The 26412-nt window shown below is 42.6% G+C and overlaps 3 protein-coding genes and 1 non-coding gene across 8 annotated transcripts in view; all 4 read right to left on the bottom strand.

The window, feature by feature from the left end:
* Positions 1–1906, bottom strand: part of spegb (striated muscle enriched protein kinase b) — a 50650-nt gene extending 48744 nt beyond the window's left edge. For 3 of the 4 annotated variants that reach the window (XM_021325079.2, XM_021325080.2, XM_021325081.2), the window contains exon 1: positions 816–1905. In XM_021325079.2, coding sequence (XP_021180754.2) covers positions 816–1209 — 394 coding nt within the window. In that variant the 5' untranslated portion in view covers positions 1210–1905. Of the gene's footprint in view, positions 1–815 lie in introns of all 4 variants that reach the window. The other variant, XM_012879623.3, reaches the window with a different exon arrangement.
* Positions 1907–3794: 1888 nt separating this feature from the next.
* Positions 3795–6133, bottom strand: LOC105938015 (C-X-C chemokine receptor type 2). The gene is made up of 2 exons (XM_012879614.3): positions 5540–6133; positions 3795–5433 (listed from the first exon to the last, which is right to left on the bottom strand). Exons 1-2 carry the CDS (start codon positions 5544–5546, stop codon positions 4358–4360), a joined length of 1083 nt encoding a protein of 360 aa, XP_012735068.2. The 5' UTR covers positions 5547–6133; the 3' UTR covers positions 3795–4357.
* A 4991-nt stretch (positions 6134–11124) lies between these two features.
* On the bottom strand, positions 11125–17876 carry nabp1a (nucleic acid binding protein 1a). Of its 2 annotated transcripts, none has more exons than XM_012879621.3 (6): positions 16945–17876; positions 16611–16749; positions 16418–16489; positions 12882–12966; positions 12316–12367; positions 11125–12006 (listed from the first exon to the last, which is right to left on the bottom strand). In XM_012879621.3, the coding sequence occupies exons 1-6, from the start codon at positions 17036–17038 to the stop codon at positions 11807–11809; spliced, it is 642 nt and encodes a 213-aa protein (XP_012735075.1). In that variant the 5' UTR covers positions 17039–17876; the 3' UTR covers positions 11125–11806. The 2 variants fall into 2 exon arrangements, with proteins under 2 accessions (XP_012735075.1, XP_012735074.1); XM_012879620.3 differs by having other exon boundaries at positions 12298–12367; positions 16945–17874.
* A 2176-nt stretch (positions 17877–20052) lies between these two features.
* trnas-cga lies at positions 20053–20134 on the bottom strand. Its single transcript has one exon. It is a non-coding gene; the product is annotated as a tRNA-Ser (tRNA).
* Between the last annotated feature and the right edge of the window lie 6278 nt (positions 20135–26412).

Genomic DNA, 26412 nt, shown 5'->3' with positions numbered 1-26412 from the left:
ATATTATTGTGCATTTTTCGCAGTTTAACACACACTGGCTTCCTGCCGTTTGTAGATGCGATGTCATTGGAGCATTACTATCAGACATTAGCTGGAACGATCTGCATCTACAAGTGGTTCAAATGTAGAGCAGCAAACTCAGGCTGAGGCCCTCAGAACCATCACCTGAACTGCTGATGAATGAGCAGCGTGTTAGCTGGGAATATCATTTGTCAAAAGAAGCCCCCAGATTTTTTATTTACATCAACGCTATGAGGTGACGTGCTGATCAGAATGAATGTTGCTTTGGCCTCCAGAGCATCCTTGGTCAGACACTGAAGGATGGGGATGAATCAGGGGTTTAAAAAAATGATCTTTTTTTCCAGGACGCATCACATAAATCAAACCTTTGCACTGCATGCTAATCTCAAGCAGACATACATCCTAAACATGCAAAACATGTAGCTGAATTTAGATTTGGAAGGATAAAAAAAGTAACGTCGTATACCTGTTGTACCAAAATGGAGGAACTGAACTAGAAATCAACACAGTCAGTATGCCCCGTGCATAAATATGTGTGTAAATACGTGTCTCTATCCAACGTAGAAATACTTGCTCTGATTTAGCTAAAGATCAGGTTAAACAGCATCAAATCATTTAACGGTACTGGCAATGATTTAAGTTGATGAGTAAAATAAACAGATACACTGATTAGCACTGAATAGTAGAGATTAGTAGTCGTAGTGACTTGGACACTAGTACCGGCTCATGGATTGGTGGAGCATGTTGGAGTCTGACCAAAGACAAAGAATAAAAAGTTTAGATTAAACCGTTACCTTCACCCAGATCCAAGACAGCCAGCACGGCGCTGGTCCGAGCCTCTCCCAGGTGGTTATTGGCGATGCAGGTGTAGAGGCCAGCATCGCTGGGTTTGCAGTCCCTAATCCAAAGGCCTCCGTACTCCTGGTTCTCCATGTTGAGAAGCTCGTCGTTGTGGTACCAGTACAGCGATGGCTGGGGGTCCCCAGCCACGGTCACCTTGAGGCGGATGTCGCAGCCGGTCCCCACGGCGGCGTTCCTCATTTTGCGGAGGAAAACGGGTGGAGATGGGTTGGGGGCTTTCTGCTCCGGGCTTGTTTTGGACCGTTTGGGGGGGATGATGGGACTTGGGGGCGCCGCCGTTTCATCTGCCCCCTTCTTCAGGGTCATCGGTACGTCGGCTTTTCTCATGGTTGAACTTACAGGAGGGTTCTCCGGTTAATTATCTACCGGGATGCCCAGACTTCATGAAGAAATGGCAATATGTTGTGTTTTGAGCCAAGATCCTGGCAGGGCCTGAAAGTCCTTCGACGGGTTTAACATGCAAGTTCCAGTTATATTCAGATAATCCGTCCATTTAGCTCAGCGCAGCGAAATCAAACTCTTGGTAACATCTGTGCAGTTGTTAAATCTTCTAAAAGCAATGCTATCCGACCTCAGTTGTCTGAAAAAAGTTGATGAGCAGGTAATGAGACAGGACAGAGACAGCGACCACTCGCCTGGACGGAGGTATTTTTAGGATAAGACCCAGCAGATCGTGTTGCATTAACAGGAGCTCCTTTGGCCTCTCTTGGAACTGGCAGCTTTGATTCTCCGGCTTCTTTTTACCCCAATCTTCTCTTGATTTTACCTCTTCCCCGGAGAATGGGACTTCTTCCCAGAACAAGGTGGACAAGTCTTCATTGAGCTTCCCTGAGACTGGTTCTTGCTTGGCTTCATCCGAAGATCATCCACGGAGCAGATCCTACCCAAGTTGCAGCGTGACCCCCCTCCCCTCGCGGCTCCTCGTCCCATAAGTTAAATCAGCCCACTCATGATTTCCCCCTACCTTTGCCAGTCGGTGTGGAGGGGGAAATGACGGTCAGAGCCCTGCAAACCACACAGTGACAGCTGCTCAGTCTGTCTGCCCACTCAAAGCAAGGCTCCCGCCCCCTTTGTCATTTTTAGCCAACCTGAGGTCAGTAGAACATGGTGCAACACTTGGCAAGCTGGAAAGGGTGGAAAAAACGAGATGTTTAATTGTCGATCGTGTGTCGGGGCAAACATTGACCTCTTAGCTGTGTCAAGGAGCTCAAAAATCATTTTCCATTTAACCAGGTGCTCTAAGAACGTGCAGCAAGTTTTAATGGGGGACGGTTTTCTGCAGAATGACAATTACTATGGTTTAATAAAGTTGCCAGTTCTCCTTGCTGTCCCAATTAGACAAGGAATTAGATCAACTAGACTGCATTATTCACTTACTGGCCATGTTATTAGATACACATACTCACTTGTTGAAGCAGCCAATCACACGTTAGCAGGTCGGTGCCTGTAGGCATTGATATGTGGTGAAGACAACTAGCTGAAGCTCTAAATGAGCATCACAATGGGGAGGAAATGTTATTAAGGTGACTTATTGTTGGCCCTATTGTTGGTGTCGTAGGGCTAAACACTTTAGAAATGTCTGATCCACAGCGATTTACAGCCGTAGACCAGCAGAGATCCGCAATCGGAAGCGGATGGGCTACAGCAGCAGAAGACCGATCTGGGTCCCACTCCTGTCAGCTAAGAGCAGTAAACTGAGGCGCTTTCCACAGATTCACCAGAAGTGGACAAAAACAGATTTGCCTGATCTGATGATACTTCATTTCAACAGGAACATCCGGAAGGTCGGGTCAGAAATTGGCCCAACAAGATAAAAGTAAGATGCTTCAGGCTATAAGTGTGGCTGATATGTTCTTTTTCCCCAGAGCTACTGTAACTTTGAGCTTAAAACACCTGAGCTTACCTGCGTACTGTTGCTGGACCTTCATGAGCGCAGCGGACTCATCTTCTGATGGCTGCTTCTAGCAGGATGACGCACCATGACACAAATAATCTCAGACTGGTTTCCTGCACATTACAGTGAGTTCCAAAAAAAGGTAAAAAAACAAAGCAACTGGACTTGTTTTCCATAGTTGAAGACGTTTCGCTTCCTCTCCAGGAAGCTTTGTCAATTCAAAAAGTCTGGAGTAATGTGGAGTACCAAGCTTTATACCATTGGCAAACAAGGGTCTTGCTATGGCTTAGATAACATGCAAATTCAACAGAAACAGGTCCACCCCTTAGTAATGGGCGGTCGTTAAAGTTATTAAGCCAGCAGATTGGACCGAAACTACGGAAAACAAGTCCAGTTGCTTTGTTTTTTACCTTTTATTGGAATGACCATGACCTGGATGACTGAGAATCTTCACCAGCATTACAGTGAGTTCACTGTACACCTCTGGGATGCCCTGCTGTGTTAAAGCCCAGCTCCCGTTAGCATCTGACCAGCAGCGTCTACAGCAACATCAAGGTGAAGCAACAATAACAATGGGGATAAAAACCAGAAACAACATTTGTTCCGAACATATAACCGCGCAACACCATAATTTCCTCGTTATCCCTGGTGAGTTTTAGAAAATCCTTTTTTCTTTAAAATGATGAGGGACATATGAGGGATGAGGTGAAATCTGACCAACTGGGATTTGGATTCTTAAACTATAGAGGAAAGAGAAAAAGAAGACATTTCTTTTGCTGCTTTTAAAACATCACTTTCTCTTCTGAGGGATCAGTTTTCGGTCAAACGGGGGGAGAAAATGTTCCCGCTGATGTCTGACAGCGGCGTCGTTTTCCTCAAACAGCCACAGAATCATAACTTCTGTTTCTGGTGTCTCCGGCCGGGCCGACAGACCGAACGTCGAGGATAACGTTGCTTCTCTCAGCTGATTGATGATGTGACTCAGAGCTGCTTTTGTTGATCACATGAGCAGAAAGGGAGCCGTTGTTTTCAACTTTAATGGGAACCTTTAGCCATACACACAGTTTTTAAAATGTCAAACACTTCAGCTCAAAGTCTTACACTTTAACTACATTTTCAACGAAGAACATTTTGATCTTTAGGACATTAAAAAAATGCCTATGTTCCACAGTCACAGTAGTTATTTCACCATCTAACATCTTCTCTATCTGAAGGTGTTTTTTTTTACACCTCCAGATAGTTACAGACTAGACATTGTGACGCTGTAAGCTAGTTATGAAACATTTTCACAACTTACCCCAAATTTTGACAGACCTGTTTTTTCCACTTTCCAGTCACCTACTCAGTTCTGCTAAAAAAAATAAAAAAAACAGGCAGCACGACTGTTCCCAGCTTAACTTAAAGCCTTTTTCCTGATGGGCAAACGAGTTAAACCAATATAAATAAGATGAAAACTGGATCAATACATACAAAGAGGTATTTACAAAAGGTCGAGGAATTTTAAAAAGCAACTGGATGTACAAAAATATGCATTTCTTTCAAAGTCCACAAGATAACAGAAGTTACAAGACGCTTCTGTCTTCACATGACGGTGGAGGTGATTTCTGACGACACCGACGACCTGCTGGTTCTTGAGACCGACGCTCTGTCCATGATGCCCATCTTCCTCATTTTCTGCAGCAGCTTCCTCCTGAACTTCTCCCCCACGAAGGCGTACAGCACCGGGTTGACGCAGCTGTGCAGCAGCCCCAGGCTCTGCGTGGCGAACATGGCCTGGTCCACCGCCGTCCTCTCCAGGCACCCGTACTCCACCACCTTCAGCCGGAAAAACGTGTCCGCCATCACGGCAAGGTGGTACGGCGTCCAGCAGAGCAGGAAGGCCGCCACCACGCACACGATCACTCTCATCGCCCGCTGCCGCTGGAAGCCGCCGCGGACGTGGAGGAGGCGGCGGATGGTGACGCCGTAGCAGGGCAGCATGATGGCCAGCGGGATGACGAAGCCCAGAGCGTGGCGGAGGATCCGGGTGGCCAACCTCCACTCGTCGGCGCTCTGCGGGTCGTACCGCACGCCACACTCCACGTTGGTGGAGTTGCCGGGCGTGAAGGAGGAGCTGTAGAAGCCGGGCAGGGAGAGCAGGCCCCCGACCAGCCAGACGCCGGCGCAGACGGCCCAGCTGAGCACCTGCCGGTTGGCCCTGCGCGCCTCCATCGCCCGCACGATCACCATGTAGCGGTCCACGCTGATGCAGGTGAGGAACAGGATGCTGGAGTAGAAGCTCAGCTCCTGCAGGACGGTGACCATCTTGCACATGGCGTCGCCGAACACCCAGCCCTGCGTGACGGAGGTGGCCCAGAAGGGCAGCGTGACGGCCAGCAGCAGGTCGGCCAGCGCCAGGTGGAGCAGGTAGAGGTCGGAGGGGGTGAGCGCCTGCTTGCCCAGGCCGATCACCAAGCCCACCACCAGGTTGCCGGGAATGGCCAGCAGGAAGATGGAGACGTAGAAGACGCAGACGGCCAGCGTGACGGCGTTGGGGAGGCTGTAGGTGTTGCAGGGCTGCGTGGCCGGGTCCAGGAAGAACTCCGTGTAGTTGTACGTCAGGTTCAGCTCGTCGTAAATGGAGCTGAAGTCTCCGAAAAAGGACGACGTGTTTGGATCTGAGGGCATGATGGAAATGAGAGATCAGACCGGACAGAGTTCTGTTAGTAATAAAACAAAAAGTTTCTCCGTTAGCTGTTATTTATAGCTTAGAGAAATACTCACCAGTCATTGTGGCGTCTTCTCTGAAGGAGGCACCCCGTGTGTCACAAGGAGACCAGGAACACAGCCTGTATCTCACAACTCTCCTCCCATCAACCTAACCTTCCTGTTTACTTCACCTTCTCGTCATCTGATTTGTTCAACTCTTCTCCACACGTGTGTCACCAATCCTTCAGTGAGTCAGGCCAACGCAGATCCATTCTGTTCGCTTTTGGCACCAGAGAAAGCCGCTTTTTAAAAGCCAGCGCTGACCGCATGGCTGGGGATAAAGTCAAATAAAAAAAAAAGACCTGAGAAATAGAAACACAACCGAGACCTTAACGTAGGAACACAAATACAAATATCAGTGAGAATGACCAAACACAGACACGAGTTGTTTGGTTTTTCAGTGTTTATGAGGCGATAAAAGCTGAAAGCGAAAGGGAAATCCTTCCTCCATCAGGGCGGGGGACCAACACGGTGACACATTCAGGGGACTTTGCCGGGAGCGACCGCGGCGGCCGGGAGGAACTTCCCCGCTCATGACACGTGTCTTTGTTGACACACGGGTTTGTCACATTTCTTGCCACACAGCTCATGTGTTTCAACTGCCGGTGTCACAAGTGTCGACCTCCGGTTTACAGCATGACCAGAACGGCAGAGACAGGCTTCAGACAGAAGAGAAGCTCCATTTTTACCAACAACAACAACAAAAAGCTTCATAGATGTGCAGATGTGGGTTTATGCATTATAATAAATGACACACATGTACCTGCATGGAACATAAAAGCAGATGGGATCCAGAGACAACACTGTGACAAAGTCCTGAAAGCTCATTTTTCACCATCGTTAGGAGGTGCTTTAACCCAACGCTGACGTAATGCTGTACGCAAAGGAAAACCAGACCTGAGGAACTGGATGAAAGAAAATCACTGGAAGCCAAAGATTTGTCTTTGTTAAAGAAGCAAATGAATGGAGGCTGTTTGTGAGATACCATAGTTACAGATGTGTATCAGTGATGGGCTTTCCTGCTATTACCTGGGTTTAAACACCAAAATTAACATTAACACAATGATTGTAACGCCTCCTGCCCTTCAGTCTAAAATCAGCCTCGTTTCATTTTGTCCAGCGTCTGAAATCTTGGTGTAATTTTCAGTTTTCTCTGGGCCTGAGATCTCTGCCTCGCTCCTGGTTCTTTCATTTAAAGAACCTTCCCAGACTGAGACATGTGGTTCTCCTCGTTGGAAATTCATGCATTTGTGTATTTGTGTCATCGTGCTTAGATTGCTTTAAGGCTCGTTTTACTGGGTCGGATAAATCTTCAGTCTCACGCCTCTAAAACCCGTACAAAATGCTGCGGCCAGACTTTTGACTCCATCCAGAAAGCGAGATCACATCGTCCTAGTTTTATATTCCTTACCCTGGCTGCATAGAGTTCAGGTCCCCCTTTAAAATTCCCACACTGACACACGGAGCGCTGAACAACCAGGCCCCAGATGATTTAGGCAATCCTCTCACACAATATGCCGCGGAACCGTCTACGTCTGCAGCCTCGTCTAGTTGACTCTGTGGCCTCTTTTAAGAAGCAGTTTTTTTATTTTCAAAGAGGCCTTCAGTTGAATTTTTATTTTTACTTGGATTTTATTGTCATTTTATCTTGTTTTTAGTGTTTTAATTGTTGTTTTATTGGTTTTCTGTACAGCACCTTGTGGTTGCTTGGTCTGTGAAAGGCGCTTAATAAATTTACTTTACTTACTAACTTGCACTGCAAAAAGTGATCTGAAAATAAGTAACCATCCATCCATTTTCTTTTATTTTCGCCATCCATTTTCTGACCCGCTTAATCGCTCATGGGGTCCTGAGGGGTTGCTGGTGCCTATCTCCAACGTTCACTGGGCGAGAGGCGGGGTACACCCTGGACAGGTCAAAAATAAGTAACATTTTCTTAAAATTATTGTATTTGAGCAGGTAAAAAAAGATAATCTGCCAATGGAGTGAGTATTTTTACACCTAAAATAAGATAATTAGATATATTCACTTGAAATTAGATGATGGAGATGAGTCGTTCCTATTTTAAGTGTGAAGTCTGTATTCCACTGGCACAGATCATCTTATTTACCTGCTCAAACACACTCATTTCAGGAGAATTTTACTTATTTTTAGTTCAGTTTTTGCATTGAAAAACAACTGAAGCACCTTTCCAAGTAGAAGCTGCTGGCATAGGGACCCAGGTGGATTCTTCTATCTGAGCCACATTTATGATTTTATTTCTCTTTTTCTTTTAGGTTTTCCTGATATTACACATTAAAGCAACCACACGTTTGTATTTCTGTCCATATTGGGACTATGTACTGACTTCCATTCATCAGCAGTAGCCTACAGAGTAAACACCTACCAACCATACCCAAGCAGGTGGGACCAAGTCCTCCAAGCCTTAAACTTATTTGATCAAATCATTTTAGAAGAAAAAAAACATTGACGTTTCATCGGGATGTTGTGGATTTGACTTGATTACTTGAATCAAGTCAGACTTGAGCCACAGATTTAATGGCTTGAAACCTGACTTGGTTATTAGAAAAGACTCTACTTTGACTTAAATACTGATGACTTGGACATGAGCGTTTTAACTTGAAATTACTGGAGGATCTCTTTAAAAGTCAAAGATTTACCGGGCAACATTAAAATCAAACATTGAGCTGCATCATCTCCCGACACTAAAGTTTCAGGGACAGCTGATTATGACTTGTTAATGATTTGAAATGTAAACCTTAGGACTTACCATTCTTAACTTGAGACGTACTTGTAACTCAGGAAGTAATGACTCCTCTGTGGTGCCTTTCCTGTGACCTGGACCTTGTTATTCGGGTTGAAACGAAGGTTTTCCTGGAACTCAGAGTCATTTTGACAAAGACAACAGAACATTTTAGTATCAAGGGAACAAAGTTAGTAAAAATACTGCTTATATTTTCAGACTAGCAGAGGCCAGAGTGTTTTTTTTTTATAAACTTGCTGGGTGGTACACTGCAAAAATGGATCTAAAAATAAGTAAAATGTTCTTAAAGTTAGTGTATTTGTCCTTGATTTGAGCAGGTAAAAAAGATGATTTGCCAATGAAATAAGATTTTTGCACTTAAAATAGGAACAACTCATCTCCATCATCTTATTTCAAGTGCAGGATGTCTAATTATCTTATTTTAGGGGTTAAAATACTCATTCCATTGGCAGATAATCTTATTTACCAGCTCAAATCAAGGACAAATACACTCATTTTAAGAACATTTTACTTATTTTTAGATCCATTTTTGCAGTGTAACTGGCTTTTCTAATGACATGCAGTACGTAATGCAGGTCAAAACCAGCTTTCTGTAGCATTTAGATTAATTTAACCCAGTAATAATTATGTGTAAAGAGAAGAGTGATCAGTATCAGTGCTCCCTGTAGTCACACCACTGGTCTCGGTGTTTTGGTAAACTTAACGGCTTCTGCTGACTGAACCGCCTCTCTAACAACCTAAACCATGGAAGAGCAATGGGTTCATTCTATTGCTTCATTCTGGCTACGACTGAATGATGCGTTCAGAGAACAAAGTCAGTTCTGTCTCAGAGACAAACCCCGCTTATCAGTTTCTCACCAGGGAGCAGTTTTGTATTTCATTCCTCCAAGCATCGTAGTCTTGATCGCATTTGACTGTTTTTTGCCTCAGCACTTTGGTCCTGCTGGTGTTTAAAGTGCTTTATAAATAAAAGTGGTATGGTGTGGTATGGTAGTGGAGCAGAACCAGATCTAAAGCAAGATGCATTTGTGCACAGACGTGCCAAAGAGGATGCTGGACTTCCTTAAAAAGAGGCCGACGGAGCTCTGTGGCCCTCTGAGGAAGTGAAAGCTGCTTCCTGAAATACAAAAAAAACAAAAAAACTAAAAAAACAGCAGTACATAAATAACCGGTGCAAGGATAACACTTTTAGCAACAATTATGCAAGATACTAAAAGTAAACATGTAACATCTCACAATAATTTCATAAAACAGGTGACAAAATGCTTATTCCAACCAATCTTTGTGTTCTTTTTGTTTATGAAGCTTTTAGAAGAACAACCAGAGGCTTGATTAAGATTACAGTTAAAGTGGTCACAGTTCTGTCTTCTTGTATTTAAAGCTACATTTACATTTATGTTAGCAGCGTAATGCAGCAGCATCAGAAACATGTCGGTTCCTGGTGTCTAAACTTGTAGATTTGGTTTTATTTGCCTGCTTAGTTCAAACATTAATAGTGGATTTAAGGCTATTTTCACCCTCTTCAAAGCAGAGCAGCTGCAGAGACGTTCTCTGTGGATAACGTTTAACAATGAACTGAGCGTCGTTATAATAAATCATTTTCACACAACAGTTTGAGAACTTTAGATTGATTTGAACAGAGATGAAGTAATATTTGTGGGCCGAGACGAAGTGGATTTTATGTGAGCGACAGGCTGCTTGTGGTTTATGTCTAGTGAGAGTTTCTCTCAGGCCCCACATCACAACAAACGACCATTTATGAGATTTTAGACCTCTGAGGTTTATTTTTACCGGCTTGATAAAACTCGATAAAACTAAACATGGAACATTTCTGCTTTTTTTCTCTGAAAAGGCAAATTCATCTCCTACATTTTGGGCTTGATTTGTTTTTTTTATAGCCTATATTTTTGTTTCATCTCTTGCTCAGCAGTAAGAATCTGGATGGAAAACACAGTTTATCCAGGTTTAAGATGCGCCTGAGTCTGGGTGAAAGCTGCTGTATGTTTACAGTCCGGTTCCCCTGAAGAGGAACAGGAGAGCAAACACTAAAAGCAGCTGCTTTGTGCTGGACCCAACTTTTCTCATGTTAAAAATCATTTTTGAGACACTTAACCAGCCACCGGTGCTGCAGCTCCAGACTTTGGTCTAAGTTGTGGTTGGGGGCCACATTTGTGACACAATAGTCTGTTTTCATGTGTTGCTCAGACCCAAACAGCTTTATGTGGCTGTTTCACTGTTACTTTTCATGAATATTCATAATATGCTCTGCTTTAATAACACTTTTACTTGTTTTTTAAAGGAGGCAATCCTAGTTTAAATTAACATTTATCAGTTCTATTTCAGGTCATCCTTTTTCTAATCAGTTACTGCTCGTAAGACGAAAAAAAAAAGTGCATCAGAGTGTTTAGGGGAACTGAGGGCCAAAGGTTTAGGTGCTTGGTGCAACAAAGGATGTTTGGAAACTTGGGGGTTTTAAGCAACGTGTTCCTTCGAAACGGAGCAGCTGTAGCAGATCCTCCCAGAGAAAAACACGTTTTCATTCCGCTGGACACGTCTTCGCTTTGTGCTCAAACCACAGCTAGTGGAAAACAACGCAGTTTCTCTTCTAAACACCAGGGGGAGCTGGAGAGCGCACAGCCAATCAGGTTCATTTATGGCTCCAGAGGAAGTCAGGAGCATTTACCAAATGCTTCTCACCTCAGTAAATAGTCTTAAGATACGTCATTCTTGGATGAAAAAATAAAAATAAAGATTTCACATTTAAGAGAAAAACTGTCTAAATTAGGATGGACAGAAACATTTAATCAACTGCAATTTGTGAAGAAGATGCAAGCTGTTAAGAGCCAGTGAACCCAACATGTCAGAATTTATTGATACCAATAGTTTATGGATCCAAAAGAACAAATATGGCAGCATAATTACTCTAAAACTGAGTCGGTGAACCGTTGTTGGCAGGCGGTCGTCACCAGGATAAAAAAGGTACAATTCACGGCGAACATGTTTTAATGGAGCGATGGTCACCAGTCCACATAATTCTGCTTTAAACCGCTGACTGGCCTGTTTTTAGTCACTTTTTGCTGCAGCATCCAGTCCCAGAACGCTTCTCACCCGCTTAAGGCCGTTTTTCCACTTAAATAAAAAAAAAAAAAAAAAAAAGGAGGAATGCCTTTTCCTGACATGAACGACAGCCGAGCGTCGACATAAATTAAGAGAAGAAAGTGCATCGAGTGTTCAAGTAGGATGTGTTCTCTGCAAGAATAGGAGGGGGGGGGGGGGGTAACACTGGCACAGAGCTGGTCATTCACAGGAGCGGAGCAGAACCCAACCATCAGGTCTGAGTCAGAGTTCTGATGGCGTAGGTGGTGGACCGGGACCTGGAGGCAACCAAGACAAAAATGATGCGTCTGACTACTTTGGACTGTAGAAAAATGATTCATTGTTGTGAAGGCCGTCACAGGCAGTGTGGGGGGGGGGGGGGGGGACACGAGGACAACCCGGGTTTGTCTTCTCCTCCAGCTTCATCTCTTGGCACGTCGTGGGTCCCTGCCGTTGCTGATGGTGACGGAGGACTTTGTGGTTGGCGGGGGTCCGGCGGCGTTGACGGGCGGAGCGCCGTTGCCCGTCGACCGGCCGTTTGGGCGCCCGACGGCGCCGAACGTCGGGTCCCGGGGCGCGCCGCCTGTTGGGTTGTTGCCAAAAGGCGGCATCGCACCATTACCTGTGGGCGGGGGGGAGAGAAGGAAATCACTGAGGTATTAGAAATATTACGGTATTTCAGGACCCAAAGAGTAGGTGGCGTCTAACAACGAACCGCTGGACCCATTTACTGCCGTAGAATCTACAACAGGAAGTTCTGTTGACCCACTGGGTCAATAGAAAGAACTCAGAACCGCTGGTGATGCTACGTTATTAAAACAAACCACTGCGGCTCTACGTCCCGTTAGAAATACTGCAGCACATGATTGTACCGTCTACAGCAGAACCCCAGAACCAAGGCAGAGACACTGACCTGGTGGAGCAGGTGTACCTGAGTTCTGATTGGGTGGAGAGTTTCCTCTCTGGTTCTGGTCAGGTTTCCCCTGTTTGGACACAAAGAAAATTAAAAAACAGTAAATCTTAGAATAACCTGTACAGATCAGAGCAGCTGGGGGGGTTTAGCATTTCCGTATTTGTGAAACAGATATATAATTAGAACTTTTAATTCTCCACATTCCTCATTTTGATACAGGGGAGGGCAGCAGCTTTTCTTAGACTTCTTATAATAATCTAGCTTTATTCTTGTAATTTTATGACTACTCAGAATTATCTAAAAATAAAGGAAAAGATTCCCTGTCGCCAAACTGGAGGCCCCAGTCTGTTACTTTGGGGGTGGCGGCTGAAAAGTTGGGGAAACCCTGTAGTCACAGTAAAAGCTGCCAAGTAGAAGCAACTAAGTGTTCAGAACCTGGTGCGATTAAAGCAGTTACTTCGTCTCTGGTGTTTGTAGGAAAGAGACACTTTATAAACAGAGTTCTTCTCACTGGAACAGAACCAACATGGGAGAAGAAGACCGCAAAAAGGCAGCGGTGACCCCCGGCAGCGTTTCCTACTCACAGACTTGTTCTGCTGGTTGGCTTGGGCCAGAAGTTCTGGGTTGGGTTCACTGAAGTTGGGCACCTCGGAGTAAACCATGCAGAACCTGCAGGAGGAAAAGTCAGAGTTAAAAAAATAAATAAAAATAAATAAATAAAATGTAGAAACGTCCAAAGCTGTGGTTGTGATGGACATCGGGTCGGTTTGCTCCCCGGTCTCAGCCTTTTTTCCTTCATACCAATAAATCTACTGTAACCTGGTCTGGTCACTTCTCCTGGACATTTCAGATATTTAAACAAAGCGCTCAAAGCAGATTTAAACTAACGCCTGGTTCACATTTCATTGCCATCTCCATGGTTTGTGGGCCACCGCTTCATGTCACTGCCCTTATAAATAGTTAACTTATTAAGGCGTAAACTATGGAACGTTTTAGTAAATGAGAGAAGTTTACCTGAGCGCAACTCTTCAGTGTATGAAGTCGCTTATAGCTGATTAATAATTTATAAGTAGGCCTTTCACGATAAATCTTGCTGGAAGATCATTTTTTCTAAAACTTCTTGCCATAAATCAGTCATTTGGAGACTTTTTTCAAATATGATAACGGCATAATAAAACAAGTATATCCTCTCTACCTACCGGCTCGGGTAGGTAGCTAGACATACCCAAACTGAGACAGAGCCCTGTTATTGGGCTGTATGTGAAGCTAACAGCAGCTAGCGCTAGCTTACAGCTCTGTTGTCTGGGCGAGTTACAACTTTACCGATGCACTGAACTTAATGTTGCTCTCAAACATCTGTGTCGTACTGTTAGCTTAGCATGTAGCATCATTACACTCACGGTCTAATTTAGCCTTAATTTTGACAACTTTCAGCGCAATGTTACACTGAAATTTGCTGTTTAAACCTGCTAGCTGGAGCTGCTAATTTGCCCAATTCATCCTCCCAGGTATACTCAATGTTATTCAGCTGTTTGTTTTTTTTATAACTTTTATAAAACACATTTATATAGCACACAACTGAACGTTTACTGTATTTTTGCACTGCCCCGAACTTTTTCATATTAATGCCTTTTGCACCATTATTATTTTCACCATAAACATGGTTGAACATTCTGCAATTTTCTTCCTGCATTGTTACATTCTGATCACTGCTGCACTTTATATTGTAATATCTTATTCCAACTGCAATCTCATTACACTGCCGTAAGCTTTATGCAACGAAATTTCATTCTGTATGCACTCTGTACATACAAAATGTCTATTCATAAGGGTTAGAACTAAAGGAAACTGACATTACATCTAAATATTGGAGAAACAAAAGCTTTTGAAAAATAGATACTTCAATTTTTTAATGATCAAAATGCTGACCTAAGGTTGTGTGGCAGAGCTTTGTCCCCGTCTCCCAGAGTCTAACCCTGTTTCCCTCCTAGAAAGCTACTGGCTGAGTTTTTCCTGCCACCAACTGTGTCTGCTCTCCTTCAGCCTCTAGACCTGAAAACTGGATCAGAGCGTATCCGCTTAGCTTCGTTTCTCTACTAGATGAAGCCACTAAAGGAGCTCCTGCTGCAAAAACCCATTTATTGTTATCCCTCATAGAAAGTACTCATGGATCAGTGCTTCCGTGTCTCTGCTCTGTCTTAAACGGTCTTCTTTGTTGTGGCGGAAGGCCGTTCACACCCAGCCTGGTTCTGCTGCAGGTTTCTTCCTGTTAAAGGGCAGTTTTCCTCTCCACTGTCACTACATGGAGAGCATACTGAGCACATACTTATGCTCAATATGAGGGATTGCTGCAGAGTCAACAAAAATGCAGGCAGCTGGGTTTTCAGAGATAGAAAACCTTCCTAGAGTCTCTAAAAGTAGAATGGGAGGCAGATCCTTTAGCTATCAGGCTCCTCTCCTGTGGAACCAACTCCCAGTTTTGGTCCGTGAGGCAGACACCCTGTCTACTTTTAAGACTAGGCTTAAAACTTTTCTTTTTGACAAAAATTATAACTAGAGTGGCTCATGTTACTCTCAGCTACCTTTATAGTTTTACTGCTATAGGCTTAGGCTACTGGAGTATATCAGGATCTAATTTTCTCACTCTATTGAGTTCTACTGTTCTTCAATTATGCATTATGTGTTGTCATTTCAGCTTTTAACTTTTTGCTCTCTCTCTTTTTCTTCATAGTAGGTACACCTGGTCTGGCGTTCTGTTAACTGTGACATCATCCAGAGAAGACGGCTCACCCGCTACTACCATCTAATGTAGAACAGATTACTAGATCAATGTGTGCTTCTGTGCTTTTTTGTTTCTCTTGTTGTGTCTCTGTTCTGTCTTCTGTAACCCCAGTCGGTCGAGGCAGATGACCGTTCATACTGAGCCCGGTTCTGCCGGAGGTTTTTCCTTCCCGCTAATGGGTGGTTTTTCTTCCCACTGTCGCTTCATGCTTGCTCAGTATGAGGGATTGCAGCAAAGCCATGTACAATGCAGACAACTCTACCTGTAGCTCTACGCTTCCCCAGGAGTGAATGCTGCTTGTCGGGACATTGATGCAATCAACTGGTTTCCTTATATAGGAAATTTTTGACCAACCTGTATAATCTGACCCAATCTGTATAATATGATTGAACTTGACTTTGTAAAGTGCCTTGAGATGACATGTTTCATGATTTGGGCGCTATATAAATAAAATTGAATTGAATTAACCCTTTCTGTCTGAATGATTTGAGTTTGTAAAGTGTCTGGAGATGATGTGTTGTGAGTTTGAACTACATATACACATTTTGGTGGGCTATAGTGTAAATGGGTGTTGCATATTAAAACTGGTTGTCAATTACAGATTTAGCCACTTGGATGGGTGCCATTGCCATCTTTTGGTTAAAATTCATAGTATAAAATGAAATGTATAAATGTAGTTTGTATTGAGGTAAAAATATTTAATACTTGAAGTCATTTTAAAGTTATTTTTATTTTGCTGAGCATAGAGTGTTTTTAATCATATTTTGTCTCGTCAATGTAGACATTTCTCCAACAACATACTTTTTATTTAACCTTTGATATGCATACATACACATTTCTATTTTTTTATTATTTGTATATTTTGTACTGTTTGCTTTTGTTCCAAATGTTTTAAAAAAAATAAGCCAGTGATCATGATTTTTTTTTTTACCCCGTTTGATATGTATCGATAATGGAACCGATAATACACCGGATTGCTAAGGAGTATTGTTAAGAGTAGTAGTAGTATCTCCTCATGCCACAGGAAACCCCGCCCCCAGAAGTAAAGAAATTGTGATCTGTAAAATGCAATTTGAAAATAATGCAATTTGCAAAATGAAATCTGAAAAAGATACATTTTAAAATGTAAAATATGAATGAAAAAAAAGTAAATATGAAAAATATTTAAAAATGTTATTTGATCAAATCAAATCTTAGAAAACAGCAAAGTTACTCTAAAAACCCTTTTTTGCTTAAGTTTGTCAAAAGTAACTTTTGTTTGCATTTCCAAATTTACAAAACACCTTCTTTGCTACAATATTGGAACAAAATTCACTCTATATGAGCACATAAACTTACTCTCCAATCTTCTGAAGATCTCCTCCTCTTCCAGTGTACAGGGTCAGGCATCCTTTCCATATGGATGCATAGCTAAAAAAAGAAAAAATATATATAACTCTGCAGAAATGCCCATCCAGACAAATCTCAGCGTAAAAAGTTAAATTAATTTGAGCTGGACTAGATATGAATAGCAGCTGGGGGCCGGTCCTACCCTCTGGTGAGCTTGATGATGTCCCCAGGCTGGATGAGGCTCCCCAGTTCGTCCCAGACAGAGATGGCTATGCTCCCGCTCTTGTCGGCCACCTTACAGGACCTCACCTCATGGCCGTCTTTCGTTTTGGTCACTCGCCCTGAATGGGGAAACAAAAAAAAAAAAAGACCAAACACACAAAACAAAACCAGGTCAGAACTCGGTGGGACCCCCGCAGGGTTCCCGGGACGGTGACCGGGCTTAGCTCGGACAGAACCCCGCCGCCGGTCCCTTTAAGAGACACGAACACGAGTGGACGTGGAGCAATGGAGGCTGCTTCGGCCTCGCAACTCACCGATCTCCAGCACGATGAACACAATATTTAGGTTTTTAGAGCCGGGTTTCACGTCCTTTATCAGGAACAAGGCCTCGTTAGAAGGTGCTGCCATCCTGGGCTCGCGGCTGTTAGCTTCCTCTCCGCCAACCAGCCGTTACTTTTAGCTTTAGCCTGCTAGCTAACTAGCAGCTAACTAGTTAGCCTGCTAGCTAACTAGCTGCGGTTCGGAACGGTTGAGGCGGTTTGTATCGCTTCAGGTTCGGGTCGGTTCTATGCGTCCGTCCAGGTTAAGCGGTCATTGAACCCACAAAGAACACCAGGAGGTGAATATCGTCTCCAGCAGCACCAAAAGTTAGCGGGATGCCTGTTAGCTCGCAGCTAGCTACCGTCGGCTAGTCCCAGAATGCATCATACCAGCAGCTTTTCCGTCTCGCTATGCCCGTAACAACGGTTTCATTTTCCACAAAAAACACCGGCGGCCAACAGCTCAGTCCGGAATAAGAAGTTGTTACGGTAGCAGCTTTGGCAGGCTGTAGTGTCTCCCTGCAGGCGGAACAAGCTGGACTCACTGATCTGAAGTTATTTGAGACATCTTAAAACCACAGCCTGCTGCCAGACTTGGGGAGAAACCACCTCTGAAACAGAACCTGGACTTCGGTTCAGATGTTTAACCCACGGTGGTTTCCTTTGTAAGGCTCGGAATGTGAGAAGCTGCTTTAGCCCCCTTTTTTTCAAAGTCGTATCCGGACCAGCTGCTTTTATATATAACTAACGAGTATATGTCTGGTAGAAATTACTCAAAAAGACCAGGAGTTGGATGTTCTGAATGTCAGCCCCTCCCAGGCCAAACTAACAAAGCTAATTATGAAAGCTAGAGCCGGCTGCTCACGGTACCGGCTCCTCTCTTAACTCTACAAAGCCCCAAAACTACGTCGGCGTAGACTGCCTCTGATTTTTATACAGCCTGGACTGTACCATTACCAAGCCAACAGGAGGGGGTACAGTTCACTTATCCTGCCGGTCCGCGTCGCTCAAGAAGCGCGAGACTCCTGGGGGTTGTACGCACTGATCTCTATCTATTCACTGATTGGCCGTTGGTAGTACACGTCGCTGTGAAGCCACCGGCCGCCATATTGGTACTCCCGATTTTCCTCCAGTAACAAGGGAATACGTGTGCTACAGCATCGAACAACGGATGATTTTCTCATGTTCAGGGGGGCTTAAGACTTTTAAAATGTCAAATGTAGTACACTGTTATGCTGTGTCTGTGCAATAGCCTTTAAATCTGATATAGATTTACAATAGAGCTAAATAAACGAATTAATTTAAGCACTCCACAGAGGTTCAGTTTCTACACTAGGAAAATCACACAAATTTGCTAAATACACACTCAAGTGTACATGTATATCTATACATTACATACACAGCGTGTGTATGCACACACACATTGTGTGTATGCACACACACATTTCTGCATTATAATAATGATAATAATAATAATGTTGAAAGTAACAGTAAATAAATGACCAAAAATATCTTCAATGGTGTAATGATATACAGAGTTGCAGTTCTAGTTGAGAATCTGCATATACTACACTTACAAGTATGTATCTACATACGTGCACCCATTGCACCCTTCTCACATTCTGCACCCATTGTTTTATCCGCGCAGCATTACCGTGTGGAAATCTGCAATCAACCAAACCTATATATATATATATATATATATATATATATATATATATATATATATATATATATATATATATAAAGGTGTCAGTCAATGGCTATATATTAGCCATTGACTGACACCTTTGTCAGTCAATGGCTTTTCCTTATTTATGTGACTTTCTACTTTTCAGATGCATTGCAAAGCCATCAAAAACATAGAAATATGTCTTGAATACAAAATTCTTAAATAATTAAAAACATCTTGCATATTTTAGCTTTTTCTAAATTGTAATTGTATCGTTGTAATAAACATGACATTTATCCGGGCACTCTGTCAGCTGACAGCTAGTTACTAAACAAACAGCTTGCCAGCTCACATGGTGTAAATACACCAACATGTTCTCACTGTGGGACCATACAAGATTATTATAAAATTTTCTATTCTATATTTTAAACTGAAATTTGAAAAACGGGATTAAAATATTGATTCCCCCAATATGTCTGACCAACAAAATCCCTGGAGTAAATATAGTTTATTTATTATTATTTAAACCGATTAAGTTCTCAGTTGAACTATGTTAATTTAAGTTATTTTTAAGCACATAATAAATATGTAATATTGGAGATGGGTTGTTCATTTTTGTCTTGATGGCCTCTGCTAAAATTATTTACATTAATTTATGTATAGCAAGGGTTAATCTAGAACAAGCAAGCAAACCAAGCAAATCTTGCCACTCACAATATGGTTCACAGCGCCGTTAAGGGAAGAATAAATTGGTTTGTTCTGGTGCCATGCGCACTGTAGTTTTCAACGCGAGAAAATGTTGACCTTGCGAGATTTAAGCATCAGCGACGTTTGTAAACGTAATCATTAATGTAATTTGTGTAAGAAATGACCCAATCATGCGCGCAGTCATCCAGGTTAATTTATTTGTTGATTGATTTCGTGCTCTCACAGGTTTCTGTTTTTCTATTTAAGATTAGGTCGAGGGACCATTGGCCTAAAAGCTCAAATATATGGTCGAAACTCACAGTAGGTTAACAAACCCGATTATATTTTAACGCTACGCTTGAAATCTGAGCTGAACAAAAGGAAAATCGTCACGAACAGGATTCGGACCTGTGCGGGGAAACCCCATTGGATTTCGAGTCCAACGCCCTGTAATAAGTCTAGTAGAACTGTGTGTAAACAATGTTCAGAAGATAAAAGAGTAGATACAAATTTATTTAGTGTACGTTTTCCTAATTTTTTCTCTGTTTTCCCTTGCGCGGGCAGTACTGGACTGCTTCTGAGGTCCTAACACGTTACAACAGGTCCGAACGAAGGTCCGAAAACAGAACTGTCACGTGCGGACCAGTGATTGGTTGAGCTCGTTAGGAATGTGTTCGGATCTTTTGTAATGTGTTAGGACCTCAGATACCGTCCAGTAACTGGCGGGTGGACAAAAGGGAAATCGTCACGAACAGGATTCGAACCTGTGCGGGGAAACCCCATTGGATTTCGAGTCCAACGCCTTAACCTCTCGGCCACCGTGACAATACCACCGTGCATGGTGCAAGTGTCGTTTATATACGACTGAATGCCGTGCCACGGTGTCTGCAGGATTCATTTTCCTTTTTCCGCTTCTAATTCTCTCGTTATTATCTGTTGAAGAACTAATTAATGAGGGGAAACGTGAGGAAGATGCACAGAATATGTAGTGTTGTTTTTGGACACTAGAGGGAGACAAACACCACCAGACTCCTCCTGGGCTTGGCGCTTTTCCTCCACGTGTTCAGTTTTTTTCACGGTGTCAAAGTATTTAGGTTATGTTTCTCCACAGTCTGTCACGCTAAAACTCAGGAACCTCAATGAGTTTTATCAAGACTGAGAAATGAAGACAAAGCAGGTCGTAGTGGGAAGTGGAAGGAGAATAGTAGATGCTTTTCTGTGTTTTTCTCTTTTGTTCTTCTCTTTCTTTCTTATTTTTTTTTTCTTTTCTTTATTTTTTTTTCTTTCTTTATTTTTTTTAAAAACAAAAACGTGCAATGTAGTTGGGCTGCACAGTGGCGCAGCAAGAAGGTCCTGGGTTCGACTCTACCCTGGGTCTTTCTGCATGGAGTTTGCATGTTCTCCCTGTGCATGTGTGGGTTCTCCCTGGGTACTCTGGCTTCCTCCCACAGTCCAAAGACATGACTGTTAGGTTAACTGGCCTGACTAAATTCTCCTTAGGTGTGAGTGTGTGCAAGAATGGTTGTTTGTCCAGTTTGTCTCTGTGTTGCCCTGCAACAGACTGGCTACCTTTCCAGGGTGAACCCCGCCTCTCACCCTCAGAATCAGAATCAGACATACTTTAATAATCCCAGAGGGAAATTACTTTTGTTACATGCTCCAGATATACACACATTTTTATATATACATTTACAACATTCCACACAAGGTAATATAAATATATACACGTAGAAGTCAATATATATATATATATATATATATATATATATATATATATATATATATATATATATATATATATATAAATACATGACCCCATAAGGGATAGACATGTTAGAAAATGGATGGATGGATGGATGGATGGATGGTAGTTAAGGGTTGGAAAAGAGTAAACAGGCATAAATGCACAGATAAGTTGGTAAAGAGTGTTTGTAGATATCAGTTTTCACGTTTTTCCATAGATTCTCAATTGTTTCCATGTGGGGATAATTTTCCAATTTTTACCCCCACATGTGTTTTTTTTTTTTTTCTATCTCAGTCACCAAGCAGTTTCGGTGTCATCCCACTAGATCACCTTTTCTACATATTTGTTGTCTCCCTGTAAAAAATTGGAAACCGTTTTATTTTCCTAATAGCTTTTTTTTTTGTGCCACTCCTTCATTAATACCAGAAGTATAGAACAGTTGTCCTGTCAACAGAGACTCCCACCTGTAGATCTCTGCACCTCCTTCAGAGAAGAGACCTTTTGGCTGCTCCTCTGATGCCTGTCAGTCTAGGTGGACGTCCATGTCCTGGTAGGTCTGCAGGAGGTCTGTCTTCTCTCCAGGTCCCCTCAGAGCTCTGGGAGATGTTCAAAGCTTGTGCGATTGTTGTAGAACCTGACCCTGCTTTAAACTGGACCAGAACTTTTCCTGACCTGTCTGCTGTGTTCCTTATGTGAAACAACATGGAAGAATTCAAGGGCTAGAAATATTTTTGCAAGGCAAGGTAATGAAATGAATTTACAAACAGTAGCATGTCCAATTTTAACGTCAAGTGCACCTCCAGTTTGGAAATTTATTGTTTGATTTATATTTTCACTTTAGCAGACATGAAAAACAAGTTTTTAGCATATTGAAAAGACGTATTTTGCGGTCTTCCAATTGTGTAACTCTCTACTTTGTACTTGTATAGCAGTCTTTATTTGAGGAAGCGTAGTTCCTCCTTGGGACTGCATCTGACGGAGCCCTGTAGCAGTCAACGTTGTTCCTTTTAGAGTTCATCTAATGACAAACCATGACTGCATGCATCAGAAGGAGGACGACCATAATATTTGGCTTTTATAGGATCAAACACCATCTGAGAGGTGCTGGGAACAGAGCAAAGATCTGCTCCCTGTGTGGATCCCAGCTTTCACATCTTGATTTCCTCCGGACAGACCAGCAGATGCTGCTCAATGAGCCACAATGACGATACGCAGAACATGGCAGACAGAGATGGACACGGTGTTACCCTCCACAGAAAGATCTGGAAGAATGAGCATAATAAGTTGGAGCAGAGTCCCAGTTATTCCCTCTAATAATTTTATTAAGTTTGCTTTTCCTAAGATGATTTTTAAATGCACAAACAATATAGCTCCAGCCGTACTCTGTCCTTTTGTGACAAAAATAAATACACGGACAGTTAACACTAGGAGAGCAGCAGGTGGCAACTGTATAGCAGAGGGGCGCAAAACCACTTTTGGACAGTCAAGTTTCTCAGTGATAGGGATCCGTCTTTGGAATGATTTACCAACGGAAATAAAAATAGAAACTGACCTGAAAACATTTAATAGAAAGGGGAAAAATTGGCTGAAAGAAAATCAAATATGTGAACACTGAGTCATTATGATTATGTTGGATATGAGGTGTTGTTTTGTGTAATGTTGTTAGGATTGTGTAAAATGTTAATGGTTGTCTTTTATAATGTATTTTATATATGATTATGCAATGTGAGCTACGTTTTAGGAAAATGGATTTTATAAAGGCCTGACTGGGGACTGGGGTTGCAAATTAGCCTATAGGCTAGAAACCTTTCATGCAACACATCTACACATTTGTTATGGCTCTGCCTATTACAATTATGAATGTAATAATGTGCGCTGCATTGTCCCTGACAAATAAACTAATAAAAAAAATTAAAAAAAAGACAGCCCCCCATAGCTCAAACCGCTTGGGCATTCCCCATTAGGCAATTTGCCTGATGAAATTAGGACTTAGGTGTAGTTCAAAATGTGGCCAGTGGTGGTGAATGATTCAGTGCTTGAGAAGCAAGAAGCATCGTGTTATCAGGCAGTTGCCAGAGCACCTGTCAGTCAAACCAGTGTATGGAGTTCCCCGGACACAGAGGAACCTCCCATAGAGCCGCTAGACCAGCCGCCCCAGACGCCTGGTCCTCAGAGCCTGGTTCCCTGTGGCCACACAGCAGATTTAAATCCACTGTGACATGCCGTGAAGGTGATGCAACCATAGTAATCAGACTTTGGGCCCTGAGGAGCAAGCTTTACTTGAACGGGTCACAGTTTTGGGTTTTGCACCGTTGTGCAACCTACCCCTTAGATGACCACTTATGCCTCCCGGGGCTCGTCTTAGACACGCCGGCTAACTTTGCACTGGAATATTTACCTCCCAATCACTGGTCTGCAGGCAGAGCAAATTATATTCATACCAGACCGGTCCGGTTTGTCAGGGTATATTTTAGTGAAGCAACTCATTATCACGGCCTTACCCAAGCACTCATCTAATGCTAATTTCACATTGTGAAGGAGTGCTGCATAAAGCAGTTGAGCAACCGAGCCGCTCCCTGGACTGTGACTCATCATGGCCACACCTCTGAGCGAGGATCTGTGGGTTAGCACAGCCACCTGCAGACGCTCTCTGCCTCACTGGGCTGAGCGGCACACACTTAAACTGCATGTTCTACATCCTGCTACACAATCGGCTACAAATAAACAACAAAACCACAACTTCAGTGTTATAAAATCTTTATTGATGTATGCAATACTTAACTTTCCAAAGAAACGGCATGTTTGCAGGGCGCAGAAACACTCGAGTGGCGAGGAAGCGTCTGTGACGGAAACGTTCTTTGGTTTAAGGGGCTAACAGAAAAAACAAGGAGTGACCTGCAGTAACAGCCTCTAACAGAGCCGCTTTCCCTTTAAGCAAACAAAGCTAACATGATTTAGACAGAGAAGGATTGTTTCAAAAGCACATAAAAGCAAAACCATGCCAGCAAACACAGAATAGTGAACAAGCAGAAAAAAAATCTGAAGGAATTCAAACAAAACAGATTAAAACAGTTTCAATCAGTGTTTAGAAGAAACTACATCTAATTATTTTGACTTTTGTCCTGTTACAGATTGTTTCCTATAGTACAAAAAGCACAAGAGATGTTACGCCTGTGCTGTATTTCCCCAGTTTCCCAGCTTTTATTTGTCATATTTAAATCCCGCCATGAATAAAGGAATAGAATGACAGCAGTTTCATTAAATGCAGCAGTGTATAAAAAAGGATCTACTAAAATAACACAACCAGGCGGAACACCCAAGAACTAAAAGAGTTAGTATATATTACAAGTATTATTAAAATGTTTCATTTTTGTTTTCTTTATTACTATTTTTTGTAAACAAGCAGCAATACCTCTGCAATTTCAATTTTTGTCTTTCTTAAATATATGCAAATATATCTAAAGTGTGTGAACTAAAAAGATTTCTCATTGGAAAATATGCCAACAATTTTACACCTACAAAAGTTTCATATTTTTTAAATCAAATATGCATAACTCAAGTAAAAGCGAACCATAAAATGAACGTTAATCTTCTACAAAGACTTGAGGGCTAGGTGGGGATCGAGGCGATGACTGAATGCGCGTTTTTGTTCAGTCACAAAACACGGCTTGCACAGTTGATGTGGAGCTAAGGTGTGGTTGCTGCAGGTTGAAATGAGGCCAGAGGCTTTATCAACGTTTTAGACATTTCTAAAGAAAGATTTATTGTCTGTTGGAGATTTATTTCTTTCAGAATAAGCAGAGTTTATTTGCATTTAAGCTGAAACACACGCTGCCCACTTCTTCTCTGCCAGATATCGGATTGCCTATCCCATAAAACATGTCGATTCCCAGGGTTAAAGGCATCACACTCTCCCAGTTTCAGTGCCTTTCTGCAAGAAATGCTGCATGAAACCACCAAGGGCAACTTTATCATCCCTTCCAGAAACTGAAGTACTTTCCCATCGTTTCCAGCACACTTTGCTCTCCTTCTCCAACATGCTCGGAGCACCTCCAGGAGCAGAACACCTGTGGCCCCTCCAGAACCTCCACCACTTTCAAGCAGGAGGCCAGGAGAATGAAAAACGGGCTGAGCAAGGAGTCATCCATCAAAGCTGGGAATGCTGCCTCCGCTTTTATCTGCTCCCGTTTAACCGATCTACAGTCTGGATACCTGGCATTTCTTTTGAGAAACTTATGGCATTACTCATAGGCTGGTCAAATGTCTTTTTCTTCTGGAAACTGGATGGTTAACTGATTTTAATGTAAAATTACCTACAGGGTGATGGGAGCAATGAATTAATTTAAAAAGAGGCATTCCTGGTATGCTTTATGCTGTCCTTCTCTTCTAGCCAAAAACCATTTGGAATCCATCCCTACAGGAGAGCAATTACTCTGACCAGCTTGTGCAAGTTAAAGGCAGCGTAGCAGGATGCCTGAGCATGCATTAGGCATAAAGGGTGCTAAAGTCACGGGGTCCTGGAAAACGTTAAAGTTTAATATGCAGAAATAAACACTGAACCTTGAAATCTATAGATTTTATGACAGAACAGAAACGTTTAATGCCTTATGAGCCAAACAAAAAAGGCTTTAATAAAATCAGACATTTTGTTTTAGATGTAAATACATATTAAAATAAATCGAGCATGTCACAAAAGAAATAAGGATTTTCAGCCGTCCACAGCAAAGCAATGCAAGAACGGGGCGGTAATGATGGCACACAGGAGCTTAAAGGTCCACCTGCTTGTTTTCTGAGCAGCAGTGAGAAAAGGTTCAGGTTCCTGGTGATCTACGGTGGCAGTGACGAGCAAGAGGTCAGAATACGGAGAGACACGACTTTCAAATAAATAAATTCTGTTAATTAGACTACAAAGACTTGGTGCTACACCCATACTAGAAATTATTATATTCTATGTCCTTTTTATTTGCTTTACATTAAATCTAGGGTCGGCGATTTTATCCAGAACTTTTCCTCAAGTCCCTTTTTGAATAACAAGACTGTCTGCACAAGACTGTCTTACCTGCTCTTTAGGGGAATCATGTGATAAAAATCTCCTAAACCATCTCTGGTCTTATTTCTTTCTACTGGCCTTCCTCTTCTTCTCATAAACATGAGCGCGGTTCACTTCTTGTGACTCTCAGCCATGTTCAAGGTGTACAGTGAGAGCAGTGGAGCTGCAATGAACAGCTAACTGCTAAGCTAACTGCTAAGCTAACCGCTAAGCTAATGGACATAAACACTAGAAGAGCGCATGTGCAGCTAGCAAGCAGAAACTAGGAAGGAACGAGCACGTACACCGGCGTTATGTGAGCGTGTTACA

The sequence above is a fragment of the Fundulus heteroclitus genome, chromosome 7 (assembly GCF_011125445.2).
Source record: "Fundulus heteroclitus isolate FHET01 chromosome 7, MU-UCD_Fhet_4.1, whole genome shotgun sequence".
Classification (NCBI taxonomy): Eukaryota; Metazoa; Chordata; class Actinopteri; order Cyprinodontiformes; family Fundulidae; genus Fundulus; species Fundulus heteroclitus.
The sequence above is the reverse complement of the archived record's forward strand: the minus strand, read 5'-3'. Positions and strand labels throughout refer to the sequence as shown.